Genomic DNA, 18,533 nt, shown 5'->3' on the forward strand with positions numbered 1-18,533 from the left:
CAGAACTCCCAACAATAAAAACATTGATTTGGCCCCCATCTACCATCCTCTGAGAAAAAGATCCAGAAATTATATCATCCACCTTAAGAGACCAAAGCACATAAATAGAATGCGGGACATAACACCAGTGCTGCACTAGAGGCTCACAGATGACGTTACCTAGTATGGTGACGAAACATCTGAAAACAAACCTTCCAGCTCTGCGAGCAAACTTGCAACCTAAAATAATTACACATTAATAGATACAGTAAAGTTTTCCAATTCCAATTAAGTAATTCTTCTTTCTTTTGTTGCATTTTAACTATGATGTTTGAATAAGTTACGTTCTCACAGAAATCATAGAACCCCTACAGTGTGGAAATAGGCCATTTGGCCCAAAAGTCCACACTGACCCTCCAAAGAGTATCCCACCCAGACTCATTCCCCTACCCTATAACTCTACATTTACCCCTGAGTAATGCACCTAACCTACACATCCCTGAGCACTATGGGAAATTCAGTATGGCCAATTCACCTAATCTGCACATCTTTGGACTGTGATAGGAAATCAGAGTACCCTGAGGAAACCCACGCAGACACAGAGAGAATGTGCAAATTGCACACAGTCACCCAAGGCTGGAATTGAACCTGGGTCCCTGATGCTGTGAAGCAGCAGTGTTAACCACTGAGCCACTCTGTCACTTTTGTTTTTTACATAATGTCAAGTAGTTTGACCAATTGAATTGCATCTGGAATGCAGCACTTCACATTGACCTTTAAAGTTACAAAAAGGTAGGGTCTTAGCTTCCTTCTGAAAATACTTTGAGGGGGTATAATCTAGTCTATGACAGCATCAACGGTGAGGCCTTTACTTTCTGTCCTTCCTTAATTACCCTTGGGATGGTGGTGGTGAGCTGCAGTCTCTGAGTTATAGTTTACCCACAAGCCATTAGAGGTGATAAAGGAACGAAGATGTGTTTCCAAGTCAGGATGGTATGTGGCTGCAAGGGTAACCTGCAGCTGGTGGTTTATCTGCTGCTCTGTCCTTCTGGCTGTGAGTTTGGAGACTTAGCTATAGATGAGAATCAGTTCCGGCCCAATCCGTCCTGCCAGATAAAAGACCCCAACAGTGTGCTGAATTGAAGAGAGAGGCTTATTCTTCTTGTCCTGAAGATTTATTTATCTCTGAACCATCTCCTTGAAATGGATTATCTCGTTGTTGACATTTATGGCATCCTACCTTATAGCAATGAACGCCCTTCAAAAAAAGGGTCTCTACAGCCCACACTGGACACACCCTAAGGTTGTGAAGGGCGCCATGTAAATGCAAACTTTCCTTCAAGAACGGGGAATTCTGCCAAATTACCTGAATTGTGCCAAAGGCCGGTCGACAAGATAACTGTGTCCAACAGTTCTGGAGGGTCACTCAAAGGTGCAATACAAATGCAGGAATCTTTTCCTGTCTAATTCCCTGCTACATTCCTTAGCAGCATGGTCATAGAATAAGCTGTGCAATATCATGTTAGAATAGGAAAGGATTTATTAAACGAAAATGTTATAAACAAAGGAAACACATGCTGATCCAACGTTCTACACATTTCCAACCTTTCCACAAATGTTCCTTTAGCTCTGTTCCTCACACACTTCCACTGTAAAGGGAACCCTGTGCATTCATACATTCCTTCAGTATCAAGTTTGTTTGCAATTGTCTTTGGGATATGGGTGTCACTGACTGGGTCAGCATTTACTACAGATCCCTAATTGCCCTTTGAGAATGTGGTGGTGAGCTGCCCTCTTGAACCCCTGCTGACCATGTGCACAAGATACCAAAACGCTGTCAGAGAGTGGGTTCCAGGAGTTTGACCCAGTGACAATGAAGGATCAGCAGTATATTTCCAAATATAGCGCTTCACGGGAGGTCCCAAAGCACTGAAGATGCCACCCAGACCGGGGATGTAACATTTGCAAATCAACTTCCCAGCTCAGCGAACATACCCACAACCACAAGCACCCGGGCTACAAATCTTTACACAATTATTTCCAAGTCAGAATGGTGAGTGGCTTTGAGAGGAACTTGCAGGAGGTGGTGCTCCCTTATGTCTCCTGCCTTTTTTTTCGGGATGGAAATGGGTTTGGAAGGTGCTGCTAGAGGAGCTCTGGTGTGTTGTTATAGTGTGTCTGGTAGATGATACACACTGATGTGACTGAGCTGTAATGGTGGAGGGAGTGACTGGGGTGAAGTAGTAGACAGGCTGTTGATTAAGCAGGTTGCTTTGTCCTGGATGGTGTCAAGCTTCTTGAGTGTTATTGGAGCTGCACCCATCCAGGCAAGTGGGGAATACTCCATCACACTCCTGACTTATAAACGAATGTGAGCTGTGCGTCAGTCTGTCCAAGTGATCCCTGCGAAGTTTGGAGTTCAAATCCTGTTCTCAGGCTTGAGAACAACAAGAAATAAAGATTTTTGGAGGTGTTGGTTCAGAGTGGACATTACATTGAGGCCCTCATCTGCCTGTGTGAAGAGCCTGTGGTGTTATTCCTGGCAGGCAGTCAGTGGTTTAGTTGGAATGGGCACTGGCTGAGTAATCCAGAGACTCAGACAAAGTCCCTGAGGAGGTGGGTTCGATCTCACGTACCACCTGGTAAAGCATAAACTCAATTAGAATCAGGAATTGAAAGACTGGTTGTTTTTTTTAAAATCCAAACTGGCTCACAAATCTTTGGTTCTGGATTACTGGCCCAGTGATACCATTGTTGTCTGGTGTCCTGTGTAGGTCAGACTGGGGAAAGTCAGTGAATACTGCTCTGTCACCATTCTTACTATCACCTCACAGCCAGACTGATGAAAACAAGGATAATGTGGTTTCTGCCTCTTGCTGTTTTTTTTCCCCATCTGCCACATGCAGTCTGGCAGCTATGTCCTTCAGAACACAACCAACTTGACCAAGACAGAATCCGTACAGTATGGAAGCAGGCCATTCAGCCCATCGAGCCCACATTGACCCTCAAACAGCATCCCATCCCCTCTAGCCTCTTCGTAACCCCGCATTTCCCATGTCTAACCCTGCTCATCCCTGGACACTATGGGACAACTTAGACTGGCTCATCCATGTTACCTTCACATCTTTGGTCTGTGGGAGGAAACCGGAGCACCTGGAGGAAACTCATGCACACACACGGAGAATCTGCAAACTATCACTGAAGGCTGGAATTGAACCTGCTGCGAGGCAATAGCGCTAACCATTAGTGGTGCTCCTGGACGTTAAGAGACTCATCCAGAACACATTCTGAGCCTTTGCACCATCAGTGCTGTTAGTAGCTGATGCTCAAACTGGACAGCACTGTTTATCAGCTGCAGTTCGGTGACAACCCCAGTAGGAGGCGCTCATGCCCAGGTTTGTACAAATGCCAGTAGGGTCAATTTTGAGGACTCCCAGGGTAAGTCCCTCTGGTTTATGACTGTATGCCCCACCCCTGCAGAGTCTGTCCTGCTTGTGGGGTTGGACATTCCCAGGGAAGCTGATGGGTGTTATGCAAACATTTGTACGATTTGATTCCGTGAGTGTGGCTATGCCAGGCTGTCAATTGACTAGTCTGAGAGGGAGACTCGTCTGCCCCCTGCCCCAATCCCCCAGGTTTGGAGCTAGCCTCTAGATGTTAGTAAGAAGGACTAAGCAGGACAGGTTAAGGGGGGGTGGGGGGGGGGGGAATCCAGTGCCTATGGTCAATCTAGTTTTCATCTTTTGTTTGTAGCATTTTAGATTCATAGTCATAGAGGTTAGATTAGATTACTTACAGTGTGGAAACAGGCCCTTTGGCCCAACTAGTCCACACCAACCCTCCGAAGAGTAACCCACCCAGACCCATTCCCCTTCACTTAACACTAAGGGCAATTTAGCATGGCCAGTTCACCCAATCTGCACATTTTTGGAATGTAGGAGGAAACCGAAGCAGCCAGAGGAAACCCACGCAGACACAGGGAGAACGTGCAAACTCCATACAGACAGTTGCCTGAGGCGGGAATTGAACCTGGGTCTCTGGCGCTGTGAGGCAACAGTGCTGCCCAACAGCACGATGTACAGCACTGAAACAAATCATTCAGTCCAACCTGTCCATGCCAAGCAGATATCCTCACCTAATCTAATCTCATTTGCCAGCACCTGGCCCATATCCCTCTAAATCCTTCCTAATCATATACCATCCACACCTTTTCAATGCTGTAACTGTACCAGCCTCCACCACTTCCTCTGGCAGCTCACACCACCCTCTGTGCGAAAAAGTTGTCCCTTAGATCCCATTTACATCTTTTCCCTCTCACCCTAAATCTATGCTCTCTAGTTCTGGATTCCTCCACTCCAGGGAAAAATACCTTGTCTATTTATCCTACCCATGCCCCTCGTGATTTTATAAGCTTCTATAAGATCATTCCTCAGCTTCTAACGCTTCACGGAAAACAGCTCCAGCCTGTTCAACCTCTCCCTATAGCTCAAATCCTCCAACCCTGGCAACATCCTTGAAAGCATTCAGAAAAGATTTACAAGTTTCACAACATCCTTCTGCTAGGAAGGAGAACCAGAATTGACGCAACATTCCAACAGTGGCCAAACCAAAGTCCTGTACAGCTGCAACATCATCTTCCAACTCAATGCTGTGACCAATAAAGGAAGGCATACCAAATGCCTTCTTCACTATCCTACCTACCTGCGACTCTACTTTCAAGGAGCTATGAACTTGCACTCCAAGTGTCTTTGTTCAGCAACACTCCCATTAAGTGCAGAAGTCCTGCTAAGATGTGCTTTCCCAAAATGCATTTATCTAAATTAAACTCCATCTGCCACTCCTCAGCCCACTGGTCCATCTGATCAAGATCCCATTGTACTCTGAGGTAATCTTTTTCACTGTCCACTACACCTCCAATTTTGCCGTCATCTGCAAACTTACTAACTATACCTCCTCTGCTCACATCCAAATCATTTATATAAATGACTAAAAAGTAGTGAACCCAGAAACGATCCTTTTGGAATTCCACTGGTCACAGGCCTGCAGTCTGAAAAGCAACCCTTCTCCACCATCACCCTTTATCTTCTACCTCTGAGTAAGATTTGTCTCCAAACGGCTACTTCTCCCTGTATTCCATGAGATCTAACTAGTCACCTATGAGGAACCTTGTCAAAAGCCTTACTGAAGTTCATATAGATCACACGTACTGCTCTGCCCCCATCAATCCTCTTTGTTACTTCTTCAAAAAACTAAATCAAGTTAGTAAGACATGATTTCCCATGCACAAAGCTATGCTGACTATCCCTAATCAGTTCTTACATGTATTTAGAAAGGCAAGTCGTATCCCTCAGGATTCCCGCCAACAACTTGCCCACCAGCAATGTCAGGCTGACCAGTCTATAGTTCCCAGGCTTTTCCTTACCATCTTTTTTAAATAGTGGCACCACGTTAGCCAACCTTCAGTCTTCCAGCACCTCACCTGTGACTATCGATGATAAAAATATCTCAGCAAGGGACCCAGCAATCACATCCCTAGCTTTCCACGTGATCAGGTCCTGGGGATTTATCCACTTTTATGCCTTTCAAGACATCCAGCATCTCCTCCTCTATAATATGGACATTCTTCATGATGTCACCATCTATTGCCCCACATTCTGTATCTTCCATGTCATTCTCTACAGTAAATACTGATGAAAAATATTCATTCAGTACCTCCATCTCCTGCAGCTCCACACATAGGCTGCCTTGCTGATCTTTAAGGGGCCCTGTTCTCGCCCTAATTAGCCTTCTGTCCTTTTGATATCAGTGAGTGTCTTGCTTGGCCATTCAGAGGGCAGTTAAGATTCGACCGCATTATTGGGGTAGGGGTTAGGGTCACATGTAGGCCAGATCAGTTAAGTACAATGGACTTCATTCCTTAAAGGCCGTTAGCAAACTAGTTTTTAAAAAAAAACTCAGAATCCAGTTGCTCATGGTCACCACAACTAATACAAATTTCAGATTGTATTCAATGGCTTTTCGTCTTTAAGAAAGACATCAGTGCCTTATTCTGGTTCATAGGCTTTTAACAGATGTGTTCGACTAGCCAATGAGCTAGGACCAGATCTGTTGGGCTGACCAATGGAATCTTTCCAGATCTGTTGGACTGTCCAGTGGAGTCGTTCCAGATCAATGGGCTGACCAATGGACTGACACCAGGTCTGGCCAACGGGTTCTCACAAGACCCTCGGGCTGACCAATGAACTGGCACCGGGTGTACAGCTGGCTTTTCCTCATTGGATCAGAGTCTGAGAGCTCGATGGTTTTGATTTCTGTCGATGGGCCTGTGAGAGTTGCAGGGCACTGACACTCCTTGTAGATAGGACAACTTCAAACTAAAGCAAGGAACGGTGAGGATAAAGACACACTGCTACATTCTGGTGGCACTGGAAAACTATCATATCCCTTATCAACTTGCAGGAATTGTAGTTTCTGCTATAACCATGACCACGAATGAGTTTCCTTTTTGGAAGGTTCTTCACAAATTACTAATGCATCCATTGGCAGACAAAAGAAAACCCCAATCCCCACCCACCCGCAGCTAACCTTCTCTCCAACAAAATGCAATCAAATCTTCTGAACTTTCACAATGCCCTGTCAAGAAACACAATTTTCTAAAGTATCCACACGGCAGAGCAGAAATGTCTTTGCCTTTCTCTGAAAAATGGATTGCCAACAGCAGAAAGTCTGAAGCTTTGAGATCTTCTTACCTTTAACAGGGGTGTCCTGATATTCCCCCTGCTCCCCACCCCCCCCCCCCCCCCCCCCAAGACCCCGGCAGCTTTCCAGCTTTTCCAGGTGCCCTATCAGATTGAGATGACTGAGATGAGGTGCTGACAGGTACCAGATGGTATCCATAGGAGCTCCACCAAATTGAACTGCAAGTACCCAATGAAAAATCCACAGAAGACGTCCGTCAGGTAATGCCGACCAATCATGACACGGGAGATGCCGATGACTCCAGCCCAGATCACCAAGAGGATCCGCAGGGGCACAGCTAGGACCAGGTGGCTGAAGAAGAATCGAGTCACCATGACAGCTCTGCTGGCTTGTCCAGCTGGGAACGCGAAGACGTCCATGACGACATAATCCAGCAGGCTGGGACTCACTTCCGAAGGAGCCTTTCTCTTCACCATCTTCTGCACTGCTGCCACCACTAGCAGGTCAAGGATCAAGGCTGGAAAGGTGAAAGGTCAGAATGTCAACAAGCATTCGACTCAAACATTTTGGCAGAGCAAGGGGAACGATGACCATGCACCGGCAAACAATTTAACAAGTTCTAATCTGCCATCTCAAATAAATAACACTGTCAAATTTTATCAATTTACAAAAATCAAAACCTATCGAGCTCTCAGACTCAGATCCAATGAGGCAAAGCCAGCTTTACACCTGGTCAGCACAAGGCATCTGTTGAGAGCCCATTGGTCAGACCTAGTACCAGCCCATTGGTCAGCCCAAGGAACCTGGTAATAGCCTATTTGTCAGCTCAAAACACCTGGTGAAAGCCCATTGGCTAGGCCAACACATTTGGTGCCAGTCCATTGGTCAGCCCAACAGATATTATACATGGCGGCAGTATGGTGATGTCACTGGACTAATAATTCTAGAATCCCAGGGTATGGATCATGGATCTTGGGTTCAAATCTCAGCAGAGCAGATACTGAAAAATGAATTGAATCAAATTCTGGAATGAAAAGCTACCCCATGGCAGCTACTGTTCATCGTTGTTATAAACCCATCTGATTCAATTATGTCCTTTAGGGAGGGAAATCCAGTGTCCTTACCTGGTCTGACCTACATGTGACTGCAGATCCATAACAATGTAGTTGACTTTTAACTGCCTTCTGGGCAACTGGAGATGGGCAATAAATGCTGCCTAGAGTGTGATGCCCTCATCCTGAGATCAATTTTTTAAAAAAAGCATCTTTAATATACTGGATGCCCACAAAGGGGTTGACAGGAACTTTTTAAAACAAAATACATTCTATTAAGCCATATTAGGTGATAACAAGCCAGACAAGTCAAAACTTGGTCCTAGGGGTGACTTTAAGGTGGGAAGAGTGGTGGTTGGTAGAGAGAGAGAGAGAGAGAGAGAGAGATTTTCAGAGAGTTTAGGCTCCAGGCACCTCTAAGATAAACAGTTAGATTTGGGAACACACATGAGGTAAGAATTGGAGGAGGATCAATATCCCAGAGAGTTGAGGTGTTAGAGGGATTACAGAGATAGGGAGGGTAAAGCCATGTAGGGTTAGGGAATCACAGACAAGAATTTTAAAACCAAGACATTTCTTGATCGGAAATCAATATTGATCAGTGAGCACAGGAGTTAGACCAAAACACCAAGGAGTAGAATGTGGATGGTAATAGGATTGCAGGACTGTTGCATGAGGAGAGACTGGTTCAACTGGTCCTATATTCAGGAGATGAGAAGGGGATCAGATTGAAACATAAAACACTGACCAGGCTGGACAGACTGGATTCAGGGAGGCCGATCCTCCTGGTAGGGAATCCTGATCCAGAGGTCACAGTCTCAGGATGGAGGGGTAGACCATAGAGGACTGAGATGAGGAGATAGGTCTTCACCCTGAGGGTAATGAACCTACAGAATTCTCTGCCACAGAAGGTTATAGAAGTAAAGTCCCTCAATATAATCAAGAGCGAGCTAGATCATTCTCTTTTTTCATTTTACAGGCAATAAGGGTCATAGGAGAAAATGGGAACATGGTATTGAGATGGAGAACCAGCCACAGTTAGATTGAACAGTCCAGCAGGCTCAGTGGGCTGAATGGCCCACTCCTGCTCCTCATTTCACAAGAGTCTAGCCACACGTGTGTTTATTGTAACGGATGGGGCGGGAGGTGGTTCTGTCAACTGCTGGGTGGGCTGGGGCATGTCAAGAATGTGCAGACCCCTCAATGGTCTTATTTATCTTATGGTCTTTTATTCTTTCTGTGTAAGTGTCTGTGAGAGATGGTGTGAACTTGCCTTCAATGGGGTGTTCTCAAACTGTGGTAATACTTATGTTCTCTCCTGACACAGGAAACTGGGAGTGGATATTGTGGTATTGAAGAATCCAACTGATAGTGTTTTCAATTATTTATTATGTACAGACATTACATTTCTCAGGTACTTAAGTGTCTGGGCTAAAATTAAGCTATTAGTTTACATCAGTGTCATGTTTCAAGTGGTCTGAGCTAGGATGAAGAATGAGACCTTTAGACCTCCAGTGACATTCTATGAATCAGTGGTGATATCATCTCTCAAAAACATACAGATCATTAGACAATAAGAGAGTCTGTGTATGTGAGATAGAGCATGGAAGTCAGAGAGAGAGGGTACATTGTGTGAGGAAATAAATTATGTCAATGAGTGTGTGAGGATGTCCAGCATTAGCCTTTTCAAAGTCCAAGCTCCCTGGCTTTATGGAGGAACTACAGCTGTGACAGCATTGATGATTACACAGTCTCCCTCACTGCTATTTTCTCTGTAGCTCAGTAACTGATCTGAAAAATCAGGACTAGCAGCTGACGCTGCTATCAATCAAAAAACTGCACATCACCCAATCTGAATCTGTCCAGCTGACCTACATATCAATAACCAAATTCTCTCCCTCATTCCTGGATGGAACGTGGGTAAGTACAGGGGGAAGCAGAAACCTCAAACACTAACCAACGAAATTCTACAGAATTCCTTAATTTCACTTACTCCTCTCCAATCCAATCAATATTTCAATGCAGTCAAACATGTGACTAACGGACTCTGGGAAACAGTCATGAAATCTTGAAAGGTTGATGAATTCCTGTCTTTGCTGCTAGTGCGTGTATGCCTGAAGGTACAGAAAGTAATAGACACATTGCAGTAATTCTAAGAATAGGAGGAGTCCATTTGGCCCTTTGAGTCTGATCTATCATGGAGTTAGGTCAGTGCTGATCTGCATCCTACCTCCATTTCCTCACCACAGTTAGAGTCATACAGCATGGAAACAGACACTTTGGTCCAATCAGTCCATGCTGAACATTATCCCAAACCAAACTAGTCTAATCCACCTACTTCTGGCCCCTATCCCTCCAAACCTTTTCTTATTTATCCAAACGTTTTTTAAATGTTGTAATTGAACCCACATCCATCACTTCCTCAGGAAGTTCATTCCACACACAAACCACTCTCTATGTAAAATATTTGCCCCTCATGTCTTTTTAAGATCTCTCTCCTCTCACCTTAAAAATGTGCTCCCTCATCTTGAAATCCCCTACCCTAGGGAAAAGACAAATACCATTAACTCTATCTACATCTCTCACTATTTTATAAACGTCCCTACAGTAATCTTTCAGAGTATTCCCAAACAGGTACATCCAACTCACTTTCAAAACTTATCACCCCACATTCTCAACAATGCTTTGTCTTTAGGGGTGGAGGGTGTGGACCAAGTGTTCATTCAGAGTGAGGAAATGTTTCTCGATATCACCCCTGAACAGCCTGGCTAAGATTTTAATAAGTTAACCCTTGGCGTGGGATGGCGGTCTCAAGCCATGTCTGAACAGCACGAGGAGAAATGGATTTCCTCTCACTCTCCTCTTAAAACATCTAATCTCCAAAAGCACCTCGATTAAAACATGCTGTAAGCTTCTTATATTTGACAGAATTTTTAATCTGACTGAGGTCACTCATGAGCTGGGCAGCGAAGATAGAGAGAACTGCTCCCATTTACAGAAGGATCAAGAACAAGAAGTCGTGGATTTAAAGTTATGAGCAAATTAAGCAAGTGAAATGTGAGGTAACCAAAAGACCTGCTGGGTGCTGGAAATAAGAAACAAAAAACAGAAATTGCTGGAAAAGCTCAGCACATCTGGCAGCATCCATGCAGAGAAATCAGAGTTAACGTTTTGGGTCCGGTCACCCTTCCTCAGAACGTTTTGGGTCCAGTGACCCTTCCACAGATGCTGCCAGACCTGCTGAGCTTTTTCACCAATTTCTGTTTTTTTATAGGGATAGAATATCCTTTATTGTCACTTGTACTCCAGTACAGGAGTACAATGGTTGCCTTTTACTGGTGCCATTTAGGTGTGAGTATCTAGTTACAAATCTTAGTTTTGTGTTGGAAATGTAAGGAAAAGTTTTTTCAGTCAGTGAGTAGTTAGGATGTGAATGCACTGCCTGCAGGTTCAACTGAGGCATACCAGAGGAAATTGGATGGTTATTAGGATAGAAAAGGTGTGCTGGGAAATGGAGAAAAGGCAGGGGATTGGCACAACCCAATAGAACTGGTACAGGCTTGATGAACAGTACTGCCTCCTTCTGCATCATGACGATGCTGTGTTTCTGAATACAAGCCTGGTGCGTGTGACCTGTTACTATATTGTAACCCTGTTAGTGTCCCACAATGGTCTCAGGATGTCTGGGGGTGGAGATCATTTGACCTGAGGGTGCACAGACACGGGGCACATTTAGCAACCTCCGCTAAAATCTTGATTAAACGGTTGTTAAATCGGTTTTATTTCAGTCTGAAATGGGTCTTTACTACACCCAACTCCAAATGTTAAATTAAGCAGGAAAAGACTCTCAGAGATTTTACGGAGGGCTTTATTGGAAGTTTAGCGCAAAAATCAGTTTCCACCTTTCCCATCTGGATCCCTTCCCTGTCCAGAAACCAGCCCCCAATGGGCAAGAATTCAGCAAATGTTTATAAGACTGACTAATACGGGGCATTGTAACTTCAACCAAAAATGCAAAGAAAACTGTGGCAACTAAATGTGGGAACTGGTGAGGAATAATAACGTATCCACATGTCCCTGTGGTGTCCACTTTTCATGAAAAGGTGCCAGTGGAGGCTGCATACTCCCTCTTCATGGAGCCCGGCTCCCAACTTTCCCACAAAGGAGGGCCAGGCAGTTGGGGAATAAATAAAGCAACGTCTTAAATAAATAAACACAATCACCCAATATCAAACACTGTCATAGAATCCCTATTATTTGGAGGCACGCCGTTCGGCCCATTAAGTCCACACCAGCACTCCGAAGAGCATCCCACCCAGACCCATCCCATGAAGTTACATTTTGCATGGCAAATCCACTCTAATCTGCACATCTTTGGGACTGTGGGAGGAAATCCATGCAAATGCAGGGAGAATGTGCAAACTCCACACAGACAGCTGCCCGAGGGTGGAACCGAATCCAGGGTCCCTGGCACTGTGAGGCAGCGGTGCTAACCACTGAGCCAATAGGGCCAAAGTGGCAAAATCCAAAGGAAACAAAAAAGATCAAACAATTAAAGATGGGAAAGCAAGGGTAGGGGGTTGCTAAATCAGAATGGTGTTTGAATAGGAGATAATGTACTCCAGGCCCCATACTGCCCATCTGTCCCATATAGCTTCAAGGTACCAGTGGACATTATATGCTCTAAGAACACTGGGTATGGATGTAGCTGTAAAAGAGAGGCAGGTGGGGGGAGGAGGGGGTTGGAGAGGGGTTAAAATGCTACTTTGGCCAAGTCCACATTCCATCGGTACCAGGTGCCCAAAGATCACAGGGATGAGGCTTTTTCAATAAGTAGAGTTTACAAAAGAACTCAATGATATTTTTTAATCAACCAGTTCAGAGATGTTATAACACATCTCTGGAAAAGGTGGGACTTGAACCCAGGCCTCCTGACTCAGAGACAGGGACACTACCACTGCACCACAAGGGTCCCCCTAGAAGCTTGCAGCAAAATCCAAAGGGAGTACTGCCTGCTCTCAAACAATTTTGGAGTTGTTCCCTTTCAGTTGTAAAGGGGCCTGGATTTCTAACACATTGACAGAAAGGCTCAGAGAGAGTGCAGATGAGAACAGCTCTAAGGATGACAGGTTTTAGTGATGTGGATGGATTGGAGAGCAAAGAGGGAGAAACTATTCCCATTGGTGGAAAGATCAAGAAACAGATGGCCCAGAGTTAAGGTCATTGATGAAGGAATGATGACAATACAATGGAAACCTTTCTCGCCCAGCAAGTGGCCAAGGTTCTGGAATGTGCTGTCAGGGTGTGTGACAGAGGCCCATTTAATTGAGTCCTTCAACAGGAAAACTGTCATTATCTACAATGAAAGGAAAATTGTGCCAGGGTACGGTCAGGGATTGGCTCAAGGTGAAGTGCTCATTTGTTGAGCTGGTGCTAGTACTTAGCAAGGGGCTGAATGGTCTCCTTCTGTAGTGTAACTCCTCCGTGTGTTAATAAGCACTGGTGACGATGAATGCGGTTTGAAATGCACCTGAAAGATGGAAAGGTTTAATACAGACAGACATAAATATAACAATAGGCTCCAGAATCACTTCACATCAACCCAATGTTGTTAAACTCTTTGATGTACCGATGGTAATTACAAATCTGCTTTTCTGATCAGCTTACTCATTTCCCTTAGCACTGTCTCAAAACAGTGAACGTTCGAAACTATCAGAAGATCAAAGCCCAGACACCCACAAAAGGTTACACACACTGCTCCACTTACAGGATGTATAAAGAGGTGGAACATTCCAGACCATTCTTAACATTCAATGGTATCAAGACAGAACAAGTCTCATAGTCTGAGCCTATTATCTTAATAAACACTTGTTTCAAAAATCAGTACGGCGTTTGAATATTTAAATCCCACATAATTATTATTCTGGCAATCCCTCTGAAACAGAGTGTGAACAGCAATTGTCACAGTTGCTATCGAGATTGGGAGAGCGCGCTCCTGGCCAATATTTACCCTGGGGTGACGTTAATGTGACAGGTTACCTGCTGGTTATTGCTTTGCCACGAATTGGATGCCACGTCCAGTTGACTGCCACACTTCCAAACGGTTGCATTAATTGTAAAGCAGTGGGAGTAGTCCCCAGGTGGTGGAAGCAGCTATATTAATGCAAGTTGTTAAATGGGTCATCAGATGAGGCATTGGTTTTGATGGTCACACCATCTCACTGTTGTACTGTGTCAGCATCGTACTAACAGCAAGATGCAGGTAGATTGGCAACAACGCCAGCCCAGCCAGCAACGCCCACATCCCGGGAGTATTTGTTTTTTTAAAAACATTTGCCTTTTCAGAATTTTTCTTCTCAGAATTGATAAACTATTGATAAATGATCGACTAGCCAGTGTTTTTGAAAATGACTCCCTGTAAGGTCTTTGTACAGTGACAAGAGGTTATTAACCAACCATCCTGTTTCAGCATTCAAACTTCGAAGCAGCACGTAGAGGCCATTCAGCCCATCAAGGCCATACAATCTGTAAGCTATAGGAACAGCATTAGACCATTCAGCCCATTGAGTCTGCTCCATCATTTGAACATTGGCTATGTTTTTCAACCCCATTCTCCTGCCTTCTCCCTTTAACACTTTGATTCCCATTCTAATCCAGGGTTATATATAAATCTAATGCTAAGCTAGTTGCTGATATATGAATCCAGACCCTAATATTTCTTCTACAGAACGCAGCTCAGCCTATACCTGCTCCCTAACTACCAACCTAGCGACAAAGCTGTCCCCCTTTATAAGTGATCTGAATACCATCTAAGTGCGCACTGCTGTACTGCAGCAACTCACTGAGGCTATGTCCCAAGTGCTATAAAATGGGACCAGAGTAGATAGGAAGGTGATGATTGACACAGACTCTAGGTACCAAAGAGCCTCTTTCTATGCTGTAAAATCAAAGACTCTACAGTTCTTTTGACAGCATTTTCCAAACCTAGTCTCATCCATTGACAAGGTACAGGTCAAGAATACTGCCCCACTGATCTGGATGGATGCAGCTCCAACAACACTCCAGACAATATCCAGGACACTCCAGTCCTTTTAATTGGCACCCCATGTACTGCATTCATTGCTTAGTCCCTCCATCACTCAGGCTCTCTAGCAACAGCATGTACCATCTACATGACGCGCTGTGGAAATTCCCCAAACAGGAAGGGCTAGGATGGAAAGGTCAACAGTGAAGACCCAATTAACCAAAATTAGATTAGATTCCCTACAGTGTGGAAACCAGGCCCTACGGCCCAACAAGTCCACACTGAACCTCCGAAGAACAACCCACCCAGACCATTCCCCTACATTTACTCCTGACTAATGCACCTAACATTACGGGCAATTTACCATGGCCAATTCACCTAACCTGCACATCTTTGGACTGTGGGAGGAAATCCATGCAGACACGGGTGACATCAACTGGGACCGCCATCGTGCCGCCCCAAATGTTAGGGAACAGAAACCAGATCGTGTATATTAGGGGTAACAAACAGGTTGGTGGTGAGGGATCTCAGATGATCTGTATTCTGAAACAGACTGTAACAGTGCCACACTCCTAATCTCTGCCCCACTGTCCCTGATTGTCACATGACTCATTTTCCACTTGGGGATCCTGCAACCTTCAGGACTCAATATCGAGTTCAATAATTTTAAGGCCTGAGCACAATCTCCCATGTTGTTATCTCAACCTCACATACCAGGCCTTGTCATCACATGGGCTGCTGCCACACAACCCACTGTCATGGTCCCCATTAACAGCTACTGATTCCCTCAGGCTGACTTCTACTCATTCCTTTATCTACGCAACTATTGTTCTCTCTCTGGGCTCCATCACCACCTATGTTGGCATCCCCTACATACAGAGAGTCAATGGCCTAGTGCTATTATGACTGGACTGTTGACCCAGATAATGCTCTGGGGACATGGGTTTGAATCCCGTCGTGCAGATGACGGAATCTGAATTCAATAAACATCTGGAAATAAGAATCTAATGATGTCCATGATGGGAAAAGCCCTTCTTGTCCATCGATGCCATTTATGGATGAATCTACCAACTTTACCTGGTCTGGCCCACATGTGACTCAGCAATGTAGTTGACTGTTAACTGCCCTCTGGGCAATTAAAAACGGGCAATAGATGTTCTCTTCCTGTGAATGAAATAAAAACCTTTCCCATAGCCACGTTCAATCGAGGCTTTCAAAAGGGGAATTGGATTGTTATCTGGAAAAGTAAAATTAAAATGTCAGGTAAGGTATAGGGTGTGGGAACTCTGTGAATTGTAGAAAGCAGCACAGCCACGATGGACTGAATGGTCTCTTTCTGGGCCATAAGCATTCTACCATTGGCTGAACTCAATGCGGCTGCAGCCACCACAGGAAGAGAGTTGCAGGCCCACAGAATCTTCACAAACAGACCACGATGGAAACCATTAGACAGCTAACTCTGATACATCTGATGCTTGTTGAGGGGGCGGCCGATCTTAATGTTCTTCAACCACGATGAATCACAGATATATTGTTTTCCATCTCTCTGCAGCTTGCTCGTGGTTGTGTCTTTCCAGTTATTAATCATTTCCTGTTTCCTTTCTGTGTTTGTCAGGCACTCTGCTCTTCCTCAGCTTGTCGGTATCTGTCTTGTTTAAGGGTTTTGCAGGAAGTCTTTCTATAGATACAACAGCCGTGACTCTGTACCCCTACTGAATAGGCTTCTCAAAAGGAACCTGATAGCAGGAGTTTGTGGAAAGAGTCAAGTTATTAGCAAGCAAACAGTACGACAAGACGTGGGCAGCAACTCTGTTTTAAAAGATGAGAGTGTGTAGGTGCTGTTTGCTGTTAATTCATACAAGCCAGTTAGCGAGCTGTAGTAAGGGAGAGCTGGAACTGCCACAGGTTGCTGTTCAATTCATATCATTCTATTACCGGCTTCAGTAAAAGGCCAGTGCTCACTTACTGATCCCATGCATTTTGAGAAATTGTTGGTTTGTGTCTTTGCTTGCTCAGAGTCTCACTCTGGTGCACATTAATACTGAAGTCAAAAATCACACAACACCAGGTTATAGTCCAACCGCTGCCCCTTCATCAGGTGAAGTCAGGAGAATGTTGCTGCAAAAGCTTGTGATTTCAAACGAACCTGTTGGACTATAACCTGGTGTCATGTGATTTTTGACTTTGTCCACCATAGTCCAACACTAGCACCTCCACATCTCTAATACTGAAAAGTTAGGGAACCACTTGGTCAATGAAGCCAACAATTTCAAGACACACCCAACTTTTTCAGCTGAATCGATTGCTCATAAACATCACTGTGACTCTCAGCACACACACACAGTCAGAAGTCTACATGCACAAGTGGTCTATACGCATGTTATCAGAGATCTACGCATACGTGGTATCAGAAGTCTACACACCACATATTAATGGACGTCTGTCTACATGCAGTATCAGAAGTCTACACACGTATGTTCTTGGAAATGTCTTTGAAGAATATCGGACATCTCTGAGCACACAATATCAGAAGTGTACACATACACAACAGACCTTTACATACACGTGGTATTCAAGTCTGGAAAAGCTTAGCAGGTCTGGCAGCATCTGTGAAGAGAAATCAGAGTTAACGCTTCAGGTCCGGTGCTCCTCAGAACTTGTAGCTGGGAAAGGCTTGGTATAAATGCTGAAGGTGAGGTGGGGAAAGTGGGGAGGGGTAAATGATAGGTGGTGATGGAGCCCAGAGACAGAGAAACAGTTGAGCGACAAAGAGATGGGTAAAAGGTCATCTTAGGAAAGTGGATCACTGCTAATGGGGGCCATTAGCTGTTTGTGGGAGCAGCCCATGTGATAACAAGGCTTGGTCTGTAGGGTTAGGGTAAGGACATGGTAGAAGATCTCACAAGCCCGAAAATTGTTGAACTCAATATTGAGTCCAGAGACAGCAGAGTTTCCAAGCAGGAAATGAGGTGCTGTTTTTCCAGTTTGTGCTGAGTTTCACCGGAACACTGGAGCAAGCCTGAGACAGAGATGTTGGCTGGGAACAGGGTGTTGTATTAAAGTGGCAGGCAACTGAAAGCTCAGTGTCATTTTTATGGGCAGAACATAGGTGTTCAGTAAAGTGATCACCCAGTCTATGCTTTGTTTCCCCAAAGTAGAGGAGACCACATTGTGGTAAGCAAGTGCAGTAGACTAGATTGTGAGAAGTGCTGCTTCACCTGGAAGGTATGTTTGGGCCCTTGGATATTGAGGAGGTAAATAGACAAGTATAATACCTTCAGTGGTTGCAGGAGAAGGTGCCACGGGGCTGTGGGGGGATGATAGAAGTGAAGGAAGAATGGACCAGGGTGTTTCGGATGGACTAATCCCTGCGGAAGGTGAACAAGGGAGGGGAAGGGAATGTGTATCATCACACGGGCTGCTACCATTAACCAACCTATTGTCAGATACTAATGATCCCCATTAGCAGCAATCCATTCCTTCAGGCTGACCTTTACTCAGGCCTCTGTCTGCCCAAGTGTATTTCTCTCTCTCTCTCTGGGCTCTGTCTCCACCCTTCATTTACCCCTCCCCACTTCCCCCATCCCATATACCAACCTTTTGTTAGCTACCATCATTTCTAAAGAAGGGTCACTGGACTTCAAATGTTAACTCTGTTTCTCTCTCTGCAGATGCTGCCAGATGTGCTCTGTTTCTCCAGCAATTTCTCTTTTTATTTCTGATTTCCAGCTACCGCAGTTCTTTATGTTTTTTGTATCAGAAATCTACACACACACAGA

General features: G+C 44.7%; 1 protein-coding gene across 2 annotated transcripts in view; it reads right to left on the reverse strand.

Moving 5' to 3' along the window:
- Positions 1 to 1,501: 1,501 nt before the first annotated feature.
- LOC132825929 (inactive phospholipid phosphatase 7) overlaps positions 1,502 to 18,533 on the reverse strand; it is a 30,419-nt gene continuing 13,387 nt past the window's right edge. The window contains exons 2-3 of one of the 2 annotated variants that reach the window (XM_060841576.1): positions 6,907 to 7,195; positions 1,502 to 2,618 (exon numbers count right to left, since the gene is read on the reverse strand). In XM_060841576.1, the coding sequence (XP_060697559.1) occupies positions 2,513 to 2,618; positions 6,907 to 7,195 (395 nt within the window). In that variant the 3' untranslated portion in view covers positions 1,502 to 2,512. Of the gene's footprint in view, positions 2,619 to 6,862; positions 7,196 to 18,533 lie in introns of both variants that reach the window. The other variant, XM_060841577.1, reaches the window with a different exon arrangement.

This window comes from Hemiscyllium ocellatum, chromosome 21, assembly GCF_020745735.1.
Source record: "Hemiscyllium ocellatum isolate sHemOce1 chromosome 21, sHemOce1.pat.X.cur, whole genome shotgun sequence".
In the NCBI taxonomy this organism is placed as follows: Eukaryota; Metazoa; Chordata; class Chondrichthyes; order Orectolobiformes; family Hemiscylliidae; genus Hemiscyllium; species Hemiscyllium ocellatum.